The following is a 20,647-nucleotide window of genomic DNA, read 5'->3' on the forward strand; positions in this document are numbered from 1 at the left end:
GCATGGAAATCTGGGAGAATGGATGCAAGGGAGCAGCAGGTCAGCCGATTAGAAGAAAAGCAGAAAGTTAGTTGGGGCCCTGGCATGAGACGAGGTCAGAGGGGTGCTGGGCCTCGCCGGCCATCAGAAGGCACTTGGTTCTTATTCAGATAGAGACCAGAAGCTTTGGAGGACTTTGAATGCAGTGACAGGACCTGCCTTCCATGGTAGCAGGGTTTCTCTGCTGGGTGGAGGCCCAGGGACAGTTCAGGAGGCTGCTCTGATGGTCCAGGTGAGGGAGGGTGACCCTAGTAGTGGCCTGGTGAGATATGGTCAGGGTCTAGATGCATTTCAGAGGCACAGGTGGCATTATTTGCTGATTGATTGAATATATGGGGTATGACAGAAAGGAAGAATGATTCTGATATTCTTGGTGTGAATACCTGGAATCACGGAGCTGTCCTGGACTGAAAGAGACAGAAGTGTTCACTGCTGTGTTTCTCTGGGTGGTGTTCCATAACTATTCCACGCAGGGCTGTGCAGGCTTGGGAGGGAGGGGACCAGGACCTCAGTTTGGGGCACGCTATATTTGGGATGCCTGATTGGACTACTATTTGGGATGAGTTTTGTCCTGTTGGAAATCACAGAGAATAGGGCTCATGAGGAGCGGATGCGGCATGGGCCTGTGAGGCAGGAACATGATGCAGTGCTCCAAGGAGACCTCTGTCTCCAAACCAGAAACTTATAGCTGCCTTGGTCATCTTTATTCTAACTTTTAATGCGGAGGTGGGTCCAGAGGAAAAAAACAAGCAGTACATGCTAAATGACAGTGACACTCAGTATCCCAGTGACAGGGAGGCAGTAGACACTGGGAAGCACCTGGCCAAGAGCATGTGTGTTTATTTCTCAGGGGTAACAAGTTCAGTGGGAACATGGGCTCAGAACTCCCAGACACTGTAATGTTTCAAGAGAAGCTAGATAACAGAGTTTTCTTGTGGAATCTCTTGGCTTTTAAATTTTGGCTTAAAAATATTTCTTTTAATGGGATGAACAATTAACCTCTTGTCAACCTACTGGTTGTATTTCCTGGCCACTCAAATTCACCATCAGGACCTTTTGTGCACTGAAGTACAAACTGTTCTACTTCCGCCCTCAGGCAGGTCTCAGTCTTCTTGACTGCGGCTCTGAATGCCCAGGATTCTGACGGAATCCTGCTTCCTAAACTCCGCTTGGTTTTCATCCACGGCTCTAACAGCTCGTGACACCGTGTTCTGTTTTTATTTGTGTAGCATCTGTCCCCTCACTAATGTGTAAGCCCATGGAGAGCTGGGCCTTTGGAGTTTTGTGCACAGCTGTGTTCCTATAGTCGATGTTTCATGACTGCTTATTGACTGTATGAATGGCCCACAAAGCTAACGTCTCAAATACTTTCCAAAATGTCATCAGAAGGCCCTTGTCACGGCCCCAATGAAGAAGGGAGTCGCGGAGCAGAGGAGAGCACATGGCCCACAGCGGCCATGAGCAGAGTGCTCTGGCTGGGGTCAGGAGTTCAGGAGGCAGCAGATAGTCCCCAAACAAGGGGTGGCAAGCATTTCTTTAGCACCTGCTGTTTGCTAGGTGATTTGTTTGTTTGCTTTTTTCACCCAGTGGGAGTGGTAAGGAAATGACCCAGGTGATCTCTTTTTCCATTCTTCAGCCAGCGTTGATTGAAAGGCTATATGATCCACAAAGAGCAAGTGACAGCTGCCGGATGTTCATTTGAAATTTACAGACGCTAACGGGGGCATAGTGGTGGAAGTGACTCTCATCAGGCTGTCCAGGCACAGCAGTGTCCCTAGAGAGCAGCTCTGGGTGTTCCAGGGCCTAGAGAAGCTTCCTGATCCCCCACCATCCCAGCAGGCCTTCCCACTGCCATCGCGGGGAGCAGTAGGCGGCTCTTAAACCAAAGAGCCAGCTCTCTCTCCACAGCATTGATACTCAGCGACTTCTGATCTGCGGTCACTTGGTCCCCACCCCTCCCCAGTTCCTTGCTTGTTGCTTTCTTAGAGATTGGCTCCTTTTTCTGCTGGCCACACGCCTATTACTTATCCCCATTTCCTCTCTGGTCCTCTCACCATTCACCGAGCACTGTTTATTCTGTTTAGTAAATACACTTCTTGGTTTTGTCTGTTATCGCAGGCAGAGGTGATACCACGGGCAGAGCTTAGGCTCCCAGCATTCTAAGCCTCCTTAACTGGCTGGGTCCTTGTTCCAATCCATCTTCCATACGTTGGTGGGTGATCTACAAATAAAAATTCAAGTATGCTATTTCTATCCATACAAACCTTCACAAGCTCCCTGTAGACTCTGGGATGAAGTCCAAGTGCTTCTTCCCAGCCTGCCAGAGTCCCCACCCTCCAGCACCTTCCTGACATGAGCCTGTGGCTCACCATACTTTACAGGCCTGGGATACTCACTGCCCCAACAGCCAGACATGCGGTGATCTTTGGCTGTTTTGTGTTGCTGTGTCACTGTTTCATTCTGAAACTCTTGGGCCTCTAGGATCCTGTGCACATTATAGGCCCTTCCTGCCTAAGAGTTAATTACAGGATTTTGTTTCTTGCTCTGTATTTCAGTGTTAACATCTATCTCCATGACCTTCACTCCTTGCCATTCTGTGTAGAATAAAGAATGGTGAGGAGAGCCCCAGCCTACCCCAAAGCCCACCCTCACCCACCCTAGTTGGTTACAGGTTCTACACAGCCGGAAGCCTTTCGGCCAGGTGTGTGTGTCAGGGAGAAGATGAGACTTCTTCCTCACTGTATCTTCAGTGCTGAGGCCACTGTGGAAATGAGATGTTTTCTACATTTTTTGCTTATTTTTTTCATTTACTGATTTTTTAAGTTTGTGTATAATAGAGTGCGCCACTGCCATTACCAACTGGAGACTCTCGTGTAGAAAGTATTTCCAATTTTAAATGTGGTAACAGTGTCCTATGTAAGCATGAGATATTTTCCTGATGTAGCAGAGGATTTGTAGACAGCTGTTCTTTTCTCTCATATAACTCTCTCTGTACTCCCCAGTGCCTGCTGATTCAGGGAGCACTGAGGAGGTCCTGCTGGCAGGGCTTTCCAGAACCACGCCCTGTGGGCTAACCTGCAGCCTGGGAGCCTGTGGGGGACAGCTCAGCTTCAGCCCTTTCTGTCTGGCACCTTTGCTTCAGCAGGTTCCAAATGTGAGCCTGTGCTCCCATTTTGGTCCTGTGGCGATGATCTTCACTGCCAGTTTGCACAGACTGCAGCTGCCACACATGCATTTAGAATATTTTTAAATGATCTTCCTTCACTATTTCTCTTTCAGAAATTTGTCACTGTTTTCATTTGCTGTTTGCACAAGACTAAATACAGCCTGGGCACATCATAATTTTTCTAAGAGTCAAAGGGACTTTAGAGACAGTAAGTGCGGTGGCTGTGTCTTCAAAATATTGAAGTTTTAAGTTTAAATCTCCAAGAGTCAGGAAGTTAAATAATTAAGTTGAGATTACCATGTTCATTTTCTTATACAGCATCTGTGAGGTTTGCTTTAAAAGTTTTAGCACGTCTTTTAAGAAACTGGTTTTTATCTTAAAGCAGATAAGTAGTTCAAGAATTGTAATGACTGTACCACTTATGTGCTGCTTATGCTGACAGAACGTATATTAACATTTGTCACTGTGAGCCGAATAAAGATCTTAATGAGATTAATAACCCTTTATCTTCCTTTGGTAAAATTTACCTGATATACTTAATCACATAGTTCATTAAAAACGCTCTTTGTAAACTTAAGTTGTCTAGAAAATAATTTATCCAGTAGTTTCATTTTTCATTTGTAAATGTAATCTCCATTGTGCTCAGTTTGGGCCCTTTATAATTTTTCCAATTATCAAGGAGACTTTAGAAATAGTAAGCAGAATAGCTATATCATTAATATGTTAAAGTTGAAAATGTTAATCCCCAAAGGTCAGGCAATTAAGCTAAGGTTATTGTGTTCATAGTAAAACTGTTCCTAGTTAGAGTGATGATATTAAATGTGGCAGTGATTCATTGTGTCCCTGAAGTACACAGTGACTTCTAGAGATCCACTCTGGGCAAATGGTGTGACAAGCAACTGTTCCGTGGGATTATGGAGGTCATTTTATACATAGCTGAGTGGTGGCTTGCAAATGCTGATTTCACATTCTTCTTGTGGGAAGATCACACTTTGAAATAATTTTCTTATGGAAAATTCAACATCTATTTTGAGGAGAATTCCATGTTTTAAAAAATTACAAAAAGGATCCACAGTCAAGTAGTAAATGCTTCTTAAAACATACACATTATTTTTGAGAGATTTAACAGCTATTCAAGAATTTGTTTGTTTAGCATATAAGAGGATTCCTGGTTCTAAAATAAAAATCTAGTTTGGGGGAAAAATAAATTAACTGTATTAGGGTTGCTATTTAATATCTTTCGAGAAATGAAAACAGTAAATATTTTCAGAGTTTTTTTTTCCTAACCTCAATGATTTGAGCCCTGTCACAACTGTTAGTCAAATTTTCTTTCAGTAAATACTAGTAATTAATAGTGTTCAGACTTTCTAGGCTCTGGAACCTGAGTGCATAAATAGTCTCTTTCTTCTAAATGATACTTGGTCATCGACAGCGTGACCAGTTTTCTCTTATGCATCTCACTTCCTAAATCTGTCCTCTACCACTGCCTGGGATGCTTCTTCAGGAGAATGTGGGTTTTTAAGAAATTTGTGACTTTTTTTTTTTAAAGGAAGAAACTAAAATTAGAGTATCTTGGCTACCCTGCAAGAGAGCTTCTTAGACAAGGCAAGCCCATGCACACAGTATGTCCCTGGTGTTCTGGAATGATCCCACGGTGTGTGTCTTGAAATCTCAGCAAACAGAAATTCAGTTCATTGATTAAGCATTAAAAGGTCTTCAACACACCACTGGTTATTTGGGAAATGCAAATTAAAACTACTAAATCTAATACTACGCACCCACTGGAAGGCTAAAATTGAGGAGACTGAGCATGCAGGTGTTTGTGAGCATGAAGAATAGTGGCAGAGCTCACCTGGGAATCCACAGTGACTCAGGCACTTTGGAAAACAGTCTTACAGTTTCTGGGAGGTTAAATGTGCACTTGCTCTGTGTGTGTCTGTATGTGTGGTATGACTGGATAACTCCAATCTTGGGTTTTCTACCCAAGAGAAATACAAACATAAGTCTACACAGAGACCAGTCACAGATTCATAGAAGAATTATTCATAATATCCTCAGAGTGGAAACAATCCAAATGTCCAATAATGGGTGAACACCTAAACAAATTGTGCTATGTTCATACATTGAATACTGCTTGGCAACAGAAATAATAAACTATTGACATGTGCGTTAATATTGGATGAATCTGAAAGCATCAAGCTAAGTGAATAGGCCACACAGAAAAGACTGCAAACTATGATTCAGTTTATATAACATTCTAGAAGAGGCCAAACTGTAGTAAAAAGAGGTAGATGAAAGGTCAGCAGGGCCAGCAGAGCCTGGGGTGAGGGAAGGGACTTGTCTGCAGCATGGAAGGAGGGAACTTTGGGGATGATGAAAGTGTTCTGTATCTTGATTGTGGCCGGGGTTACCTGACTCTGTAGGAAAAACTTGTTGAATCGTACGCTTAAAATGGGTCAGCTTTATTGTATGTCAGTTAATAAAGATGATTAACAAAAGAGTATTTCTGTAGAGGCTTACATGCTAGTGTGAATTCAATAAATTGGGTTGACTTATTCTGAGAAGGATAAAAGTTTTTTTTGGGGGGGAATAGAAACATTTTGTGGGAGGTAGGGATGGCCAGTGTAGAGAAATATGTCATGGGGTAAGTGGGAAAAGATAACCTGAGGGTACCGGACTGGCACCTGGGTGCTTGCAGGTGAGAAGCCAAACATCTCTTGAAAATGTTTGCTTCATGCCTGTGAGATATTTGAATTATTATAGGTAGTCCTTGAAATGTTATACATTTAACAGAAATTTCTCTTATCTACTTATGGACTTTAAATTTAGGGATATTCCTAGATTGGAACAAAGCAATATTCAGAGCAAAAAGGTACAAGCTTTACCTGCCGCCAGCAGCTGCCAGAGTGGAGGCCTTATGTAATTACTTCGGCTTCAGCCTTGGCAGCTTTTGTTAGCCCAAAGTGGATTTGCTATATTTGTGCTTTGAATTTTACCATTTACACTCATTAAGTTCTATAAATACAAAAGCATGGAGAGCATTAGTGCTGTCAAGAAAGAGGTGTGATTATGTTGGAAATGAACATGATAGTAAAAAGAATATGAAAGTGGCAGGGAAATGGTGACTGCAGCTGCACTGGGTGTGGGAGGCTGGGCAGGGAACGATCTGAAGAATGGGTGAGGGCGATGGTGAGAAAAGACACACCTGATGGTCGACAGGGGACAGGAGAAAGAGATTCACAGAGGGGAAGAAAAAGCATTGAATGTGTGGGATAAAGAAAGAGCATTATCATTAGATACTCACTAGCCCAGTTAATTCAGGAGAAGGGACTCTGCTCTGGAACTGGAAGGCTAAGCATGGTGTGGTTGAAGTGCTGCTAATGAAACTTGAACCATCTGCTTTGGGCATGGTCAGCTCTGAGCCCACTGGAATTTGCAGGACATCAAAGTGAGGGCTGCAGCAGCTGCTGCTCCATGGCGTCTAGGAAGTCCCTCATGGCCCTGTCAAGCTGACGGAGGAAGACGGCTCCTGCCTGTGCAGATTTCAGTGGTGCTGGAACCATTCAGTTTTGAAGACAGACTCGTGCCATCTGCAAATTGTTAGAAATGCATCCAGGTTCTAGAAATTTTCATCTCTCCTGGCTTGTTGATTAAATCCAGAGTGATTAACAGTGGAACCACCTTTCGGATCCTATGTACTCCTAGGTTGAGCAGGGCTGCACTTCCACCGTCTTTCAGGGCTCACCAGATGAACCTCTGAGGATCCTCTATGAATCAGCAGATATACAACATCTCCTGAGATTATAAGGTGGTACTGTATGTGGTGATTACATAATTTTAATTTATAAACTGGGAATGCAAAGGCCATGCTGACCTTGCTAAGAAATGTGAAGTTCACAGGAGAACAAAACTGGGGAAAAAGGTAGGGGACAGTCGTCAGTAGCAATCACTCACTTTCGACATTAAATTGTGCGTTTGTTTAATTGTGAAGGAAAATACAATTGTAGAACATGCACCAAAAGCTAGAAATATACAGTTTAATATTAACACCTAAAAGCAAAATACTAATTAAAGATTTTGGAATATTTTTTATCTTTCTGGGTATGAAACCTCCAGCCCCGACTTTTTATGCCCCTTATAACAGCTAAGTCCATTGTAACTTTCAGTAATTGGCTTTTTATTAAAATAAGAGACTGTAGTATAAATTTTTGCAACTGGACTAAATAGGCATTAACAGGCCCTGGGATCCAACCATAATTTGTAACATCGTTCCTCTGGGAAAATGGATTCTAAGTGCCCAATAACTACCTTACAAATAGACTCTTGAATCATAGTCCATTTGAGAATAAGGAACTGTTTGTGATAGTAATACCTTCGATTGGCTCGCTTGAGAACTGCACAGAAGGGACCTATATTCCACCACATGTGTGTGGTGAACCCAGCTTGTCTGGGTTTGATCAAAGATTATTGCCGAGTGGGCATGGAAAGTGCGGGAATTAAACTCAAAGTAGAGGCTGGAGACACGTCAAGGGTGGCGTTAGAAGGATGGACCTGGAGAGCTCTTAGTGGTAGGAAAAGGATTTCAATCCCAGAGGCAAAGGAGTGTATCTGAGCAGATGAAGGGCAGGGAGAAGAGAATGGAAGAGTAAGCAGGATTGAGATCGAGAACCAGTCATTTTCAAGCAAAATATAACTCAAAGTGTACCAGTAAGGCTGAATAGCCCACCAAGAGGTCAGAGAGAGACATCCCTCAGATCTCTCTGTCTGTCTGTCTCTCTCATTTATTTATTTATTTTTATTTTATTTATTTATTTTGTCTGTCACCCAGGTTGAAGTGCAGTGGCATGATCTTGGCTCACTGCAACCTCTGCTTCCCAGGTTCAAGTGATTCTCCCACCTCAGCCTCCCGAGTAGTTGGAAATACAAGGGTGTGCCACCACACTTTTCTAATTTTTGGGTTTTTGTTGTTGTTGTTCAGAGATGGAGTCTTGCTCTGTTGCCCAGTTGGAATGCAGTGGCACAATCTTGACTCACTGCAACCTACACCTCCTGGGTTCAAGTAATTCTCCTGCCTCAGCCTCCCAAGTGGCTGGGATTACAGGCGTGCACCACCATGCACATCTAATTTTTTTGTATTTTTTGTATTTTTAGTAAGGACTGGGTTTTACCACATTGGCCAGGCTAGTCCCTCTCCTCCTGCCAAGGAAGAAGAACCATGTATTGGCATCCAGTCTATCCTCATGTGTGCTGCAGAAATAACCCTAACTGGAGAAAGCTGCCTTCCTAAGATGAGCATCTATGTCTCCATTTATGCTGTGCCCTCTTACAAAAAGCCACAGGCAATGGGCTCCACATTTCAGAGATTTTTATTCCTCAGTCTTTCCCTCTTTGGATCCACACATAAGTCCAGTGGGGAGGCCCATGGGGCTAAAAGGCACTGAGCTAGACTGGGCCTCTACTGTAGCACCTGGATGCTCTCCCTGGGCCAAATCTGTGTACCTTGTCTCATCTCTTTGGTGACGTGCTTCTCAGGAGGTTTTTCTGTCCTTCAGACACTGACCCCTGGCAGGCACCCCCTCTAGAATTTCCCAGACTTACCTGAATTTCCTGGTGAACACACCCAGGCTGCCAAGCCGGCATTTCCCCAGGTCAGGGTAATTTTTTTCTCTCTACCCAAATTCTAAAGGGCAGCCTGTTGTTTTAGATAAGGAAGGCATAGATGTTTTCAGGATGCTTGTCTGAGATTCAGGATTACAAAGCTAATTGACAATAAAAAGTATAAAGTTTTCTTTATTTATTTTAGAGACAAGCTGTTGCTGGACTGCAGTGGCATGATTATAGCTCACCACAGCCTCCAATTCCTGGGCTCAAGCAATCTTTGCACCTCATCCTTCTGAGTAGCTGGGACTACAGGCATGCACCATCATGCCTGGCCAATTTTGTGCCTGTATGTCCTTTTTTTTGTAGTGACAGAGTCTCACTCTGTTGCCCAGGCTGGTCTTGAACTCCTGGCCTCAGGTGATCCTCCCTCTTTGGCAAAAGTGCTGGGATTACAGGCGTGAGCCGTCATGCCTGGCTTCTTTGTTTTTAATAAAAGTCCATTTAACTTTTATGCATAGAACATTATTCTATTAATGTTTTGTCTATTGCAGGCATACCTCAGAGATATTGCAGATTTGGGACCAGTCCATAGCAGTAAAGCAAATACTGCAATAAAGCAAGTCGCACTATCTTTTTTTTTTTTGTGGTTTTCCAGTGCATATAAAAGTTATGTTTACACTGTACTGTAGTCTATTAAGTGTGCAACAGCACTATGTCTTTAAAAAACCCAATGTGTGTGCCTTAATTTAAAAATACTTTTTACTAAAATATGCTAACAATCACCTAAGCCTTCAGCAAGTCATAATCTTTTTGTTGGTGGAGGGTCTTGCCATGACGTTGATGGCTGCTGGCTGATCAAGGTGGTGGTTGCTGAAGGTTGGGATGGTTTTGGCAATTTCTCAAAATAAGACAACAATAAAGTTTGCTGCATCTGTTGACTCTACCTTTCACAAAAGATTTATCCGTGGCATGTGATGCTGTTTGATAGCATTTACCCACAGTAGAACTTCCTTCAAAATTGGCATCAATTATCCCAAACACTGCTGCTGCTCTATCAACTAAGTTTATGTAATGTTCTAAATCCTTTGTTGTCGTTTCAAGAATGTTCACAGCATGTTCGCCAGGAGTAGATTCCACCTCAAGAAACCACTTTCTTTGCCCATCCATAAGAAGCAACTCCTCATTTATTCAAGTTTGATCACGAGGTTGCAGCACATTGTCGCATCTTCAGGCTCCACTTCTAATTCTAGTTCCCCTGTTGTTTCTACCAAATCTTCAGTTACTTCCTCCACTGAAGTCTCAAACTTTTCAAAGTTATGCATGAGGGTTGAAATCAGCTTCTTCCAAACTCCTGTTCCTGTTGATCTTTTGACCTCCTCCCGTGAATCATAGGTGTTCTTAGTGACATCTAAAATGGTGAATCCTTGCTGAAAGGTTTTCAATTTACTTTGCCCAGACCCATCAGAGGAATTACTATCTACGGTAGTAAGAAATCTATTTCTTAGATAATAAGACTTAAACTCTAAATGACTCCTTGATCCATGGGCTGCAGAATGGATATTAGATAAACATGCATGAAAACAACATTCATTCATCAATGATGTCTCCATCAGAGCTTTGGGTGGCCCAGTGCATTGTTAGTGAGCAGTAATATTTTGAAAGGAGTCTTTTGTTCTGGGCAGTAGGTCTTAACAGTGGGCTTAATGTTCGGTAAACCATTCTATAAACAGATGTGGTGTTAGCCAGGCTTTGTTTTTCCATTTCTAAGAATTGATTTAGCATAAATTTTCAGAACGGTAAATGAGCATTGGCTTCAACTTCAAGTCACCAACTTCATTAGCCTCTAACAAGAGTCAGCCTATCCTTTGACACTTTAAAGCTTGGGATTGACTTCTCCTCTCTAGCTATGAAAATCCTGGATGGCATCTTCTTCCAATAGAAGGCTGTTTCATCTACATTGAAAATCTGTTATTTAGTGAAGCCACCTTCATCAATTATCTTAGCTAGATCTTCTGGCGAACTTGCTGCAGATTCCTTGTCAGCACTTACTGCCTCACCTTGCACTTTTATGTTGTGGAGACAGCTCCTTTTTTAAACCTCATAAACCAATCTCTGCTAAGCCTCAGACTTAACACAGCTTCCTCACCTCTCTCAGCCTTCATAGAATTGAAAAGAGTTAGGGTCTTGCTCTGGATTAGGCTTTGGCTTAAGGGAATGTTGTGGTTCCAGACCACTTTCTCCATATCAGCAATAAGGCTGTTTTGCTTTCTTATCATTTGTGTGTTCACTGGAGTAGCTCTTTTAATTTCCTTCAAGAACTTTTCCTATGCATTCACAACTTGGCTAACTGGTGCAAGAGGCCTAGCTTTTGGCCTATCTTCTTTTGACATGGTGCACCATGCTTTTGACGTGGTGTACCAAAACAATTTCAATAGTAACATCAAAGGTCACTGATGACAGACTACCATAACAGATATAATCATGAGAAAGAAGTTTAAAATATTGCAAGAATTACCAAAATGTGACACAGAGGCACAAAGTGAGCCTATGCTGTTGGATAAATGGTGCTGATCGACTTGCTTGACCCAGGGTTGCTACAAATCTTCAATTTGTAAGAAATGCAATTGTCTTTGAAGCACAATAAAGTGAAGCACAATAAAGTGAAGCACAATAAAATGAGGTGTGCCTGTATTACATCAACAAAGAAGGAATTGCTAATGATGGCATGTGTTCACTGCCTGAAGTAGAAGAGATGTGTATTTTCCTTGATAGGGAAAATTCTTTTGTTGTTGTTGTTGTTTTTGAGACAGAGCCTCACTCTGTCACCCAAGCTGGAATGCAGTGGTGCAATCTCAGCTCACTGCAACCTCCACCTCCCAGGTTCATTTGATTCTCCTGCCTCAGCCTCCTGAGTAGCTGGGATTACAGGTGTGTGCCACCACAGCCCGACTAATTTTTGTATTTTTAGTACAGATGGGTTTTCGTCATGTTGGCCAGGCTAGTCTTGAATTCTTGACCTCAAGTGATCCACCTGCCTCGGCCTCCCAGAGTGCTGGGATTATAGGCATGAGCCACTGCACCTAGCCCAGATAGGGGAAATTCTTGATGAATAAATAGAGGAAGAAGAATGGGTTTTACTGAGTATTTGCTGCATGCCAAGCCCCGTGCTAAATAATTTACGTTGATTAGTTTATTTGTTCATAAGAAAAGTGCTATGAAGTTTTTAGCTCCCTTTTACACATGAGAAAATGGCAATTTAAAGAGGCTAAGTGTCTTTGCTGAAGGTCAGAGGTAGCAAGTAGAGAGCTTGGACTAGAACCCAGGCCATCTGACCACAGTGCAGGGCTCTAGACTACATCTTTCTTAAATAAATCTTTATTAAATTGTCAAAAGTCACTTGTTGAGAATAAACACTGAACAATAAGACAGTTTTCTGGAACCTGTTTCTCACTTTTTAATAGTAGCTGATCCTCAATTTTACTAGAGGTAGAAGGATTCTTGTTCATTAAACATATTTCTTTAAGATTGTAATTTACCTTATCATATAATAAATTGCATATGAATGTTACTTAATAGTCGTCTTCCAGACAGAATAATTTCAGCAGAATTCTGTGCTTCCCGGTTAACTTAAACCATATTTTTTATGAGCCCAAAATTACATTCTTATATTTGAGTGAGATATCCTGTTCATAGTCATAAATTCACTGTGAAAACAAGAACGTCTGTTTTTTTTTTTTTTTTAAAGAAACAGGGTCTCACTGTGTTGTCCAGTCTGGAGTGGTGTGTTCAGTGTTCACTACAGCCTCAACTTTCCAGGATCAAGCGATCCTCACACCTTAGCCTCCAGAGTAGCTGGGACTACAGACATGCAGCAGACATGCACCACTATGCCTGGATAATTTTTAAATTTTTTCATAGAGATGGGGTTTCTCTATGTTGCTGAGGCTGGTCTTGAACTCCTGGGCTCAAGCAGTCCCTCCTGTCTCGGCCTCCTAAAGTGCTGGGATTACAGGCACGAACCACTGTGCCCAGCCCATTTTTTTTTTTTTAATCTAAAAAATGTTATTGTGCTTTAATTCCATGTGATAATGGACATTACACCAAGATGCTTTTAAGGCTGGTAGTAGTGTTTTGGTAGGTGTTGGCAGTTTAACTTGATTAGATACTTTCTATAACATGGGAAAAATGATGAGCTTATTTCTTATGCTGGCAATGCATGGAGAGAATGGTTTAATCTGAAGATCTCAGCAGGATTCAAAATTAATATTTTGTTGTATTTTTATGTCCCTTGATATCTTTTGGATGCTTTAAAGATTATCTTGTGCAAACTGAGAAATGTTAATGTTTGCCATTCAAGTTCCAATAATGCTGTCTTTCCCCAAAAAGCACATTTGTTTATATGGAGTTTTCTATTCTAGGGGCACCAAGAATAACGTGTATGTAGTGTAAAGAAGTGGATTATTGTAAATTTCAAACAGATCTCACTATGAAGATGTTTGCACCCATAAAACAGACCCAGAGGGCATTTCATTGAAATCTTAATGTATAAATGTGCAAATCTGAACTGTTAGTATATTTATATTAGAATGGGTGTGTTCTCATTTCAAGAAACTTAATTTTGAATTCTATTTTGTTTTTGGTATTAAACACACAAAAAATGCAATTTTCCCCTGTACTCTTGTTTCAGGCCACAAGGGCAGCCATTACTCAGCACTGCACTGACCTTGGGAATTTGCTGGGCAAGGAAAATGACGTGGCCCTCATCATCGATGGCCACACCCTGAAGTACGCGCTGTCCTTCGAAGTCCGGAGGAGTTTCCTGGATTTGGCACTCTCGTGCAAAGCAGTCATATGCTGCAGGTAGGAAAGTGCAGGCTGTGCACAGTTCACGCTCTGCTGTGTCTGTATCCCGTGTTTATGCAAAAGAAATGGATGCATGGGAATTCTAGGTTTAAAGTTTTGTATCTAAAAAAGGCAAAACAAAAATACAAATTTATTTTTAACTATTGGTGCACAGATTTTGCAGAGGCAGTTAGTGGTTTTTACATTTTCGTTTTGTTTATTTCTTTTGAGAAGATAAAAAGAGTAAGAACCAGGGCTTCCAGTCACATTCACCATGGGAGATAAATTGGAAAAACACTGCCTCAAGCCCCTTTGAGAAATTACTGGGGTCCAACCTACTGCACATGTCTGAGCTCAACTTCCAAGACGTGTGGGGCTTCGATGCTTCTTTTCTGGCATTTGTTGGGGTATTTCTTTTCAGTTAAGGAGGAGCTTTGGTCGGGTTCATGTGATAGCAATTTTTATGGTAAGATCTAACCAGGAATCTTTGTAGGTTCTTCTCTTCCTGGGAAGGTTTTTTTTTCAATTGGCAGTGGTGGGGGATTGTTACACTCCATTGGCTGCTAGCTACGTGGAGGTCTAGTTCTGATAGAAATTTGAAAGTCAGACAGAATTATAAAGACAATAAACCACTAGAAAGATGAGTGGTCACCAAGGTTCACAGAGAGCTGGAGGGGCCGGCTAGTGGAGCATTGGTAGTGGAAATGCGTGTCAGTTTTGTGCCTATGGTTACAGGATATTCAGGGACCATGGGGATGAGGACAAATTCAAATGTGTTTGAAACAATGAATGACAAGTCTGTTGTACCTTTAAGTCAGGAAACCTGGTGTGGCTGTGAGGGACCTGGTGCAGGGAGCAATGGCCAGAGCACCTGAAAGTGAAATACACTGCTTCTGGGTTTCATGATGGCCTCCTTCTCTTTTCCTCGAATAGCTTGATTGTGATACAATTCACGTACCATACAGTTCACCTACTGAAAGCAATTCATTGCCTTTGAGTATATTCACAAAATTATATAACCATCATCACAACCAATTTTAGAATATTTTCATCACTCCGTAAAGAAACTCCTGTATCCATTATCAGTTAATCCCATCTTCCTGCATGCCTTCACCCCCACCCCAAACAACCAATCATCTACTCACTTGTCTTTCTAATTAGCCTGTTCTTTTTCTGACTTCTCTCCATCCCTGTTGTTGCATGTGTCAGTACTTCCTTCTTTTTATGGCTGAGTAATATTCCATTGTTTAGACGTACCACATGTTTATCCATTTCCCAGTGTATGAGAATTTGGGTTTTTCACACTTTTTGACTGTTATGTGTAATGCTACTGTGAAGATTGATGTGCAAGCTTCTGTTTGGACATAGGTTTTTTGATTCCCCTGGGTATGTACCTAGAAATGGAGTGGCTGGGTCATGCAGTAACTCCATGTTTAACCTTTTGAGGAGCCGTGAGATGGTTTTCCAAAGTGGCTGCACCCTTTCTGTTCCCACTGGCAATATGTGATTGTTTCAATTCCTCCATACGCATGCTAACACTTGTCACTAGCTATCTTTTTGATTAGTTAGCCTAGTGGATGTGAAGTGGTATCGCATTGTAGTTTTGGTTTGAATTTTTCTGTTGATTAATGATGTTGATCTTTTTTTATGTGTTTATTGGCCATCTGTATATCTTCTTTGGAGAAATGCCTATTCAAATACTTTGCCCATTTTTAAGTTGGATTATCTTTTTATTATTGAGGTGTAAGGGTTCTTTAGCTACTCTGGATACAAGTATCTCATCAGATGGATGATTTGCAGTTTTTCTCCCTTTAGGTTACCTTTTCACTTTCCTGATAGTATTACTTGCAGCAAAATTATTTTGACAAAGTCCAGTTTATCTGTCTTTTTCCTTTGTGCTTTTGGTGTCATAGCTAATGAGCTCTCATTTTAAAGTAGCTAATCCTGTGCTTTCTTTCCTGGATTCTATTTGAGCAGTTTAGATTAGGGCTATGCAAATGGAAAGAAGGATGGAAAGAATGGTGGGGAAATACTTTTATTCATAAATTTCCCTTTGTTTTACATTGTAAAGCTGCTGAGTAGGTGGGTACCTGATTTTATGAATTTCTCCACACTGGAGGTTGTTACTGCTCTACCTCAGAGCCGTGAGTCATGGGAGTCAGCCACTTCTGCCTGCCACTGCCCTGTTGATCAAGGGGTCATCCCCCTGAATTGCTGGTGGACAAAAACAAATAACAATGTGGAAAAGTCGGGTAAACTGTAACCCAATGCAAACACGCTAAAACCTTATAAGTTTTTAAGAGGGAAATCAAAATGAGTCCGTTGGATTCTCAGGGGAGATCCAGGAATGCCTGTAAGGGTTTACAGGAAAATGTTCTTTTCTTGCCGGGTGCTTGATACTAAAACACACACACACACACACACACACACACACACAGACACACACACCTTCTTCCCCTTCTTGCTGTGACTGCTTCACAGTGCTTTGTGTGTCTCATAGGCCGTATGCTTGAAGACTTCTCAGGGGAGTTGAAACTGGAATTGGCACAGAAAGAGGAAATTTCAAATTAAATGCTGTTAGTCTACAAAATGGAAGCATTAATTGAAAAAGGGAATTTAGGATACTGCATCATTTTCCTGCTCTTGGAGACATTTCTTGGCTGATCTCATACTTCAGATTTTAAAAAAATCAACATGTACTTAAAAAAAAGAAAAAAAACACTTGTACACTTCAAATGTACTTACTATTCATTGAAAATTTAAACTTAAGCTAAATTTAATTTGTGGCTTCAAACATAAAGTTGACCTTAATTTTCACTTTTCATCTTCAAAATATAATAGTTATGAGAGTTACCTATTTCTCTAATAATGAAAAAAGTAATTTTTTTTTCAGAAAATAACTGGTCTATGAAATCATGAAGTATGTTCCTATCAATATTGATTCAGAGATTGGTGATGTTGTATAGAAATAAATACCTTTAAACTAAAACAGTATTTTAGGCAGCAAAAAGAAGGGAATGCAAGAATTTATTAAATATTTTGCTCAAATTAGAATCAAACAATTTGCTAATTATGCATTTCTGTACCCAAATATTTTCCATATGGTTAAAATCCTAGAGAGGTCATATATAGTCAGTACTCCAGTACAGTTTACTTTGTATCTGGCAGGGGTGTTGCCACGTAATTTGTTGAAGTGTAAACTGGTCCAGTCCAAGGTTTTTATTGTGGGCTTGCAAGTATTGTGACATTTACATTGCAAATTCCTAGTGTCATGGATGAATAAAGAGAGGAGACACGGTCTTTGGTGTATAAGTGCAAATAGTGAATAAGAGACTATGTTATTGTATTTGCCTCTGTTCCTTTGCATCTCACATACATCCCAATTCCTTGAAACCCGGCACTTAGTGAAGAAAGCATAGCCGGGTCTCCATCTGGCCACATGCAGCAGACTCCCTTTTGTTCTTGATTTTCAGATCCTTTCAGCATCTGGTGTTGAGGGCTCTTCCCTTGAGGGGTTCTCTTTTTCTTCTGTGGCACCTTTCTCTTCTTCTTAGTTATCTGTCTCCTTTATGGGCTTTCTGGCTGCCTGTGAAATGTTGTTTTCCCAAGGTTTTACCTCTGGTCCTATTGTGTTCCCACTCCATATCTCCCCATGTGCCTTCCATCTAATGTGTCAGATGGCCTCATTCATCTTATAGATTAGTGACTTCTCACAACACCAGCTTCATATGGAATCATCTGGAAAACTTCTTTGTTGTTGTTTTTTGTTTGTTTGTTTTTTTGTTTTGAGACAGAGACTTGCTCTGTCGCCAGGCCAGAGTGTAGTGGGGCTATCTTGGCCCACTGCAACCTCTACCTCCCAGGTTCAAGCAATTCTCCTGCCTCGGCCTCCCAAATAGCTGGGACTACAGGCGCGCACCACTACGCCCAACTAATTTTTGTATTTTTAGTAGAGACAGGGTTTCACCATGTTGGCCAGGATGGTCTCGATCTCTTGACCTCGTGATCTGCCCACCTCGGCCTCTCAAAGTGCTGGGATTACAGGCATGAGCCACTGCACCCGGCTGAGAACTTTTTAAAAACATATTTTCCTCAAAAAGCTAAATCTGGAAAGTACTATATGATCCAGAAATTGCACTCTTAGGTAGGTATACACTCAAAAGGATTAAAAACAGGCACTCAGACAAATACTTGTATGTTCATGTCCGTAATGTTCATAGCAGCACTGCCCACAGTAGCCTCAAATTGGAAAAAAACCCATATATGAATCCATACGGTGGAATATTATTGAGCCACAAAAAAAATAGTGACGTGCTACAATGTGCATGCAGCTTGAAAACAGGCTGAGTGAAAGAAGCCAGTCACAAAAGACCACGTATTATATGATTCCATTCCTATGATATACTCAGAATAGGCAAATCCACAGAGCCAGCAAGCAGGCTGGTGGTTGCCAGGAGTTGGGAGGAGGAAGAACGGCAAGTGACTGCTCAGCGGGTATGGGATTTCCTTTTGAGGATGACGAAGTGCTTTGGAACAGGCTACAGGGGATAATTGTACAACATTGTGACCATACTAAATTCCACTCAATTGAAAATGGTCAATTTTATCTTATGTGATTTCTACCTCAGTAAAATATAAATAAATGAATAAAAGAATTCATCCATTTAAATGAAATGTTTGTTGAATTAAAAAACTGAAATGTTTGAATGAAAGTTCACTCATTTGAATGAAATGTTTGTTGATTACAAAAAATGAATCCTTTGAGCAGAAGTTTTGTTATTTTAAATGAAATGTTTGTGGAAACAAAAACAGAGTCTGATTCCCAGGCCCTTCCTCAGAGCAATAAAATCAGAACTCTAGAAATTCTACAAACTCCCCATGCCACCTCTCTTCTCCTTAGTTACCTGTTGATTCTAAAGAGCAGTCAGGGTTGGGAAGACAACTTCTGCCATCTGCTTGTCCAGCATGGCCCCTCACTTCAGCTCCAGATCTGTACATCCAACCGCATCTAGGACATTCTTTTTTTTTTTTTTTTTTTTTGAGACAGTCATGCGCTGTCACCCAGTCTGGAGTGCAGTGCCATGAACACAAACACAGCTCACTGCAGCCTTGACCTCCTGGGTTCAAGCAATCCTCCTGCATCAGTCTCCCAAATAGCTGGGACTAGCATGCCACTATGCCTGGCTAATTTTTAAAAATTTTTTGTAGAGATGGAGGCTTGCTATGTTGCTCAGGCTGCTCTCAAACTCCTGGGCTCAAGTGATCCTCCTGCTTCCTCCTTCCAAAGTGCTGAGATTACAGGCATGAGCCACAGTGCCAGGGCCTTTTGACAGCATTAGCAAGCATGGTTTTATATCTAGGGGACCTTCAGAGAAATTAAACCATATAAGCTCATTATTAAATTGAGGTCAAACATTAAAATCTCTTAATTTGTTTATCCTTTTCAGTGTTGCATTTAGTTTTATAAATAAGGAAATAAAGGCCTCAGAAAAATTATATCATGTTTGTGGTCTCAGCTAGGAGTGGAAGAGATAGCATTTTATGTTCTATCTGAATAATATCAGGGCCTATGCTCTTAAGTCACACAGTTGGCTGTGTCAGCTAATTCATTGTCACACATTTATTACTGATAATACAGTTTTGCACAAAAGTTTTGCTTTTCACATATTTTTCAACTGTCTTATATGTTTAGACTTATTCAAGAAATCATAAAGTCTTGTAGGATTTGTCATTCTCCAAAGGGGTAAAAGTTATGTGGAAAATGTGTAAACCATTTTCAATATGTTCAAGAAAGAGTTCTCTGTTCTTTCTTCCTCCTTTCTCATTTTCCCTTTTTCTTTGAAGGTCTTTATTTTTGTCCAAATGGAGATAAATTCTCTAGCACAGACTACCAGGGGAGAGGACTTTGACCTCTTGAGAACACTCAGAAATCTTAAAAGTGACTGTCTCGTCAGGAAAAGAGTCATGAAAGAATCATCAGTGACCCCCTGTGAGGACGTTAGTGATGGCCCTATCAGAGTCCCCAGCAAATACAGGTGACACGGGGGCCGCTGGGCACTGCCTCATTAGCAGATGTGATTTACGGCTTCAGGTCTCTGGGCAAGAGACGGAGTGGAAGGAAAACACCGCGGCAGGGATTTCCACGGGATGTGCAAATTAAGGGTTTCCAAAGGCATCATTTATTTTCTCTGATATGTTTAGACTTCTGTCTTTCAGGATAGATTCAAAGATAAACATGTATAAGCCTGCTGTGATATCATAGATATGAAAACAGGAGACAGAAAAAGGCAGAGTGGACACCCTGAATGTTTAAAAAGACTTCTTGGGTTTATTTTTCTAACTGTAAGAGTGATTTATATTTTTTATAAAAAATTAGAAAATACAGATAAACAAGAAGGAAGAAAATGGCATTCACAATCCCCCCAACTAGAGATTAGCACTGTTGACAATTGGTTGTGAAGTCTTGATCTCCTTCTGTGAAAATACTTTTCATTGGATGAAAGGTTACACCTTTTACAATGTGCAAAGTTAAAGGTTATACACAGTTTCTATGTCAAATTTGTTTTTTAAAAGCATAATGGTGTTCTGTTATATGAAAACACAGTAATTAGTTTATTCCTAATTGATGGATAGTCAGGTTAACAATGTTTTTTACATGAATAGTTGCAAAGACACTTGATGATTTCCATAAAACAATAACGGATTCAAGGATAAGCAACACAGAAATTTGCAAAAGGGCTTGTAGCTTTAGACTCAGAAAGTAAGATGAATTGGCTTAGTGTCAGAGAGAGATGACTAGTAGCTTAGTCCCTGCTGGGACAAACATATTCTCCTCTGTTTAGTAAGCATAATATGGATTCCAAGCCTCAGTTTGGGGTTTGTTAGCCTCACTAAGAAAGGGGAGCAGTTTAGAGGTTATTTTGTGAAAGTATATATATATACTGTCCAGCATTTTAACACACTGGCAGTGTATCATTCCCAACGTCAGGTCAGTCTTCC

At 41.1% G+C, this 20,647-nt stretch overlaps 1 protein-coding gene across 1 annotated transcript in view; it reads left to right on the plus strand.

Annotated features, from left to right (window-relative positions):
* The window catches only part of ATP8A2 (ATPase phospholipid transporting 8A2), a 695,753-nt gene that overhangs the window by 342,740 nt on the left and 332,366 nt on the right, over positions 1 to 20,647 (plus strand). Inside the window, exon 25 of the mRNA XM_055244084.2 lies at positions 13,494 to 13,666. Within this exon, the coding sequence (XP_055100059.2) occupies positions 13,494 to 13,666 (173 nt within the window). The remainder of the gene's footprint in view (positions 1 to 13,493; positions 13,667 to 20,647) is intronic.

Source organism: Symphalangus syndactylus, chromosome 15 (assembly GCF_028878055.3).
Source record: "Symphalangus syndactylus isolate Jambi chromosome 15, NHGRI_mSymSyn1-v2.1_pri, whole genome shotgun sequence".
In the NCBI taxonomy this organism is placed as follows: Eukaryota; Metazoa; Chordata; class Mammalia; order Primates; family Hylobatidae; genus Symphalangus; species Symphalangus syndactylus.